We start from the raw sequence: 5000 nt of genomic DNA on the forward strand, positions 1-5000 counted from the left end.
ATCCCTAGTTACTACACTGTAATCTCTATGCACCAAATGGGAATGCTCTTGTCCCATTTCACTGAAGCAGCCTTCCTCTAGACTGCGCTCGGTGCCTTTTATAAACACTGTGTAAATGAGACACGACCTTCAGCTGCGAAGACAAAAACCAAGACAATCGAGACGTTTACATTCGATGATTATTTGCTTAGAAATAAACGTAGAAACAGGAAAGTAACGGTACAGAGAAATAAGAGCGTCTGTTATATTAAACACAGGAGCACTTTATCAGGGAACATAACACCTGTACACCTGTGTGTGTGTGCGTGCGTGTGTGTGTGTGGACGCTCTAGATGTAAACCCTCGTTTATTAGAGGAGTAAATGATTAATTATTATTGTTTACTCAGACTTTATCACTATAGGAAAGTAATTTACTCTGATATTTTATTTGAATACAATCTTATTCTGGTGTACAGATTGACTTTGATGAATGATGTCGTTGAAAGGCAGTGTGTGAAGATTTAAACACTAAACTGGAGGCCGTGAGCTTCCTTTGATTGTTAGCTGCATTAGCATTAACATTACCTCCAGGGCAAAGTTAAAGCACTTCACACACCAACACCAAACATGTCCTGGATAAGTAATGAGTTGCAGTGTAGATATACAGAGTGCCTTTGTGTGTGTGTGTGTGTGTGTGTGTGTGTGTGTGTGTGTGTGTGTGTGTGTGTATAGAATAATGATCCAAAGCAGCTGGTTTAAACCCAAAGTTGTGATGATTATTATAGCTGCTCTGATCCTGTATAACACACTGTGCCTTACAGCGCCCTCATCCCCCGTTTCTTTCTGTAAAAGATAAACTAACACACTGTGACCTGTAGTGACCCCTAACCCACTCCTACACATTCACTCGCCACAAACCCAGGACAAAACACACAACCGAACTGAACAACAAGGAATATCCGAATAAAATGTGTGAAATAATCACTGAAAAAATGCACAGAAAAGAGAAATGTAAAAGAGCAAACACAATAGAACACAAACGTAAACAGTGTGTGAAAGAAAAATAACGGAAACGCAAATGACAACAACAACAACAGAAATCAACAAAATAAAATGATTAAAGAAAGTGTAGAGATAAATGTACAAACAGCAACAAAACAAGAAAGGAAAGCAGAAAAGTAAATAAATGAATAATAAAGATTGGAGGAAAAGAAAGTCCTGAAAAAAGAACGACTCCTTCCTGCTCAGTTGATTATTATTACTATTTATTTATTTTTTTACTTCCTGCTTCCTGTTCAGTGATGATCCACGGCTGTACCTGCGTCACACTCGGATGCTATCCGTACTAAACAGTATCCGAGATGAAAATGTGTGTGGAAAAGGTGGAGTTTAAAAGTGCGTCTCAATTCATTCATCCGTTATTTCTCTTCTTCTCCACACGAATCTGACACTGTCTAATCTAACGCGCATCAGATGTCATCAGTTTCTGTTTAATGCTGCTGCTGTTTCAAGAAAAAAAAATCAATCCGTTTAAAAAACATTTTGAAAAGATGAGATTATTTTTTCACACATTCACTAAAATCTTTTTTTCTTCCATTTAAAAAAAGTATTTTTTTTTCTGTCTGTTTCCATGGGAACCGGGTTTATCGTTAATCAATCAAAGCTGCTGCTCCATGAACACTTAATCAACAGGACCATGTTGAGCAGGTGATGTGCTGTACTGCTCTGTGTGTGTGTGTGTGTGTGTGTGTGTGTGTGTGTGTGTGTGTGTGTGTGTGTGAGTGATGCTGGGTTTAACGTGAGGAGTCGATGTTATTAGATGTGATTAGTGTAAACCTGTAGATCAGGTATGTTCTGGATCTCATGCTGAATTTCTGAAAGCTGGAAACTGATTAAAGAGTGTAAATGTTTAATAAAGACACGGCTGAACTCAAATCATCTAGCTTTTAAGTTTTAACAGACTACAATTAATAATCACAGACTATACACTAATCTCACACACACACACACACACACACACACACACACACACACACACACACTATTATAACACTATCTCTACATTTTTTTCCTTCTTTCTTCTTTATTTCTTAGTTTATTTGTTTCTTTTTATTCTTTCACACTTTTCCATCGTTCCCTTTTCTTTCTTTCTTTTTTGTGTTTCACTTAACCAGAGACACCTTTTACCCATGATGCCTTGCACAGTCGAGTGAAAGTCACTCCATCAGTCATTAATAAAGTTTATTCGACTGGTTCCACTGCAAAGTGTAAACCTCAAGGGACTGTAGTACAAGTAGTTTTTAAACTTATTTAAGATTCTAATCAGTTATCACCAATGAACAGTGTGTGTTTTCCTCATCAGAAATCACACTAGTGCGCAGAGTTACAACCTGACTGCTGTAGAGTTTTAAATCTGAGATGTTTTATTATTTTATTCTTCTTTAAGTTTGTTATGAAAATGTAAAAGGAGGGAAAGCATTAGCAGCAGTGGAACAGTGTTAGTGTGTGTTATCAGGAACTCGTGTATCTGTGGGGAACCATGTCGCGGAGTGATGTCGCGGAGTGATGTCGCGGAGTGATGTCGCGGAGTGATCCTTTTTGATGCCATGGAGATGTTCTGATTCTGATTCTATACCAAAACATGTTTCTCTCTCTCTCTCTCTCTCACACACACACACACACACACACACACACACACACACACACTACTGCGAGTTTATAAGTTTGCATAAATGAAAGAAGATAAAAGGACGATCAGGTAAGCAAGAGAAAAATATTTCTTTGGAAAAAACAAGTTTTCTGTGTAATTAAAGGTCATGTGACCAGAACGTCTTCAGACTAAAGATGTTACTAATGTGGTGGAGAAAAGCTTTCACACAGTTCAGACCCGGTTTTACTTTAAATTCCTCATTTTAATTTGTGTTAAATAAAAAAAAAAAATGATGAGGAGGAAATATCTTTATTTAATTGCTAAACAACTATTTTTTGTTATTAATATTTGTTGTATTAACTCTTATTCATGTTTTTCTCACGTTGTTTCTCAGTAATTTATCATTTTAATTGATCAGAGATGGAGGCTCTGGAGAAGGAAAGAGATGAAATGAGAACATTTCAGGTTGATAAAGACAGCTTGGTGCTCCAGCTTGAGGAAGAGAGAAGAAACATGGAGAAGGAGAAAGAGAGATTCGAGCTCCAGCTGAGAGACAGTGACGCCAGAGAAGCTCAGATGAGAGAAGAGATGGAGGCTCTGGAGAAGGAAATGGATGAAATGAGGAGAACATTTCAGGCTGATAAGGACAGTTTGGTGCTCCAGCTTGAGGAAGAGAGAAGAAACATGGAGAAGGAGAAAGAGCGATGGGACAAAATGGAGAGCAGGCAGCAGATAGTTAAAGGTGGCTGGAAAAAACATTGTGATGTATTGGTGCAAATGATTGTTGAAAAGGAAGAAATGCTGGAGGAGATAACAGTAGAGGTGGAAGCCCTGAGAGGAACCGTGAGAGAACTTAAGCAAAAAGCAAGGGATATGGATCCTGAGATGATGGAGGAGCTCAAGGAAGTCGATAAAAGGCTGAAGAACTTTGGTCCAAAGTGGTTCCAGAAGCTCAGGAAGAAGAAGAACATGAAGAAAAGACAGTACCTGGAGAAAGAGAGAGAGAGACTTGAGCTCCAGCTGAGAGACAGCAAAGCCAGAGAAGCTCGGTCCACAGAAGTGATTAATATTATGATGAAGGAAAGGCTTAAGATGAAGAGACAGTTAGCGATTCATGGCTTGTTGACAGACATATTTCAGAGAAGGTCTAAAAGGGAAAATGACGAACAGCAAGAGAGATTGGATCTCGAGCTGAGAGAAAGCATGGCCAGAGAAGATAGCACAACGGACATGATTAATGCTCTGGTGAAGGAAAGGGTTGAAATGATGAAAAGGTTTCAGGAAGAAAAGGAGAGCATGGCACTCAAGCTTAAGACCGAGAGGGAGAACATGGAGAAGGAGAAAAATCAAGAGAGATTCAAGCTCCTGAAGAGAGAGAGAGAGGCCATGGAAGAGCTCATGGTGGAAAAAATGAATGAACTGAGGACACAGTTTCAGGCTGAAAAGGAAAGGATGGAGAAGAAGATTCTGGAGAAGGACAAAATGCTGGAGATAACAGAAGAGATGGAGGACTCTGCAGAAATGAAGGAGGGACTCAATAAAGTTGATAAGAAGCTGAAACACTCTCCCCTACAGTGTTTCCAGAATCTCTGGAAGAAGAAGAACATCAAGGGGAGACAGCAGATGGAGAAAGAGCAAAAGAGACTCGAGCTCCAGTGGAGAGAGAGCGAGACCAGAGAAGTTCAGATGAGAGAAGAGGCTCTGGTGGAGGAAAGATTTCAGCCTCAAAAGGAGAAGATGGTGCTGGAGTTTGAGAAGGAGAGGGAGAACATGGAGAAGGACCTGCATCAGGTTCTGGTGACAGTGGTAATCTGAAAAAACGAGGAAGGTGAGGAGAGAAAAATCTGTGAAACGCCAAAAGATTTACATTTTGGGTCGAGTTCAGAGTCGCTTCAGTTCAGAAGATACGCGAGTAGATGCAGTAGATTTAGACTCGTGCTGTTCAGGTGTTTAACTGGATTTTCTGAGCAGAACATTTATTGAAGCGACCCGTGTATAGCTCACAGCTCTGTGGTGTTTAAATGACTCCATTAACAGAGAGCGTGAGGACGGCTGACCTGAGCACACAGCAGCATCAGCAAGTTCGGCCATTAAGAGAGAGAGAGTGGAATGATGTGGACTTGCGTACACACACGAAGGTACTCACGGGCTGCGAGTGGTGATACGCAGGAATGACCTGCAAAAGCAGGTAAGGCAACTTTAATGAAAGTCTGTGCAACAAATCCAAAGACGTGAGGCAGAGGCAAAAAAGAAGAAACAGACGATCCACAAACAGGATATCAGAAAGAGACAAAATACGTAATCAGTAAACAAAGTCAAAGTCAGAACCAGTATAAATCAGGAGGCAAAATACAATGTCTGGGTAATGTC

The 5000-nt window shown here is 40.0% G+C and overlaps 3 protein-coding genes and 1 long non-coding RNA gene across 15 annotated transcripts in view; 2 read left to right on the top strand and 2 right to left on the bottom strand.

Annotated features, from left to right (window-relative positions):
- LOC128634330 (uncharacterized) overlaps window positions 1-1915 on the top strand; it is a 3814-nt gene extending 1899 nt beyond the window's left edge. The window contains exon 2 of the long non-coding RNA XR_008397629.1: window positions 1-1915. This exon is cut by the window's left edge and continues 1103 nt beyond it. This is a non-coding gene — a long non-coding RNA (uncharacterized LOC128634330).
- The window catches only part of LOC108261647 (NACHT, LRR and PYD domains-containing protein 12), a 168014-nt gene that overhangs the window by 11269 nt on the left and 151745 nt on the right, over window positions 1-5000 (bottom strand). The gene's annotated exons all lie outside the window — the stretch shown is intronic.
- Window positions 1-5000, bottom strand: part of LOC128634279 (NLR family CARD domain-containing protein 3) — a 26707-nt gene that overhangs the window by 6820 nt on the left and 14887 nt on the right. The gene's annotated exons all lie outside the window — the stretch shown is intronic.
- The window catches only part of LOC108269783 (trichohyalin), a 4271-nt gene continuing 1697 nt past the window's right edge, over window positions 2427-5000 (top strand). Inside the window, exons 1-3 of one of the 2 annotated variants that reach the window (XM_017475917.3) lie at window positions 2427-2738; window positions 3025-4458; window positions 4668-5000. The exon at window positions 4668-5000 is cut by the window's right edge and continues 1697 nt beyond it. In XM_017475917.3, the coding sequence (XP_017331406.2) occupies window positions 3051-4445 (1395 nt within the window). In that variant the 5' untranslated portion in view covers window positions 2427-2738; window positions 3025-3050 and the 3' untranslated portion in view covers window positions 4446-4458; window positions 4668-5000. Of the gene's footprint in view, window positions 2739-3024 lie in introns of both variants that reach the window. The other variant, XM_017475834.3, reaches the window with a different exon arrangement.

The sequence above is a fragment of the Ictalurus punctatus genome, chromosome 1 (genome assembly GCF_001660625.3).
Source record: "Ictalurus punctatus breed USDA103 chromosome 1, Coco_2.0, whole genome shotgun sequence".
Lineage (NCBI taxonomy): Eukaryota > Metazoa > Chordata > Actinopteri > Siluriformes > Ictaluridae > Ictalurus > Ictalurus punctatus.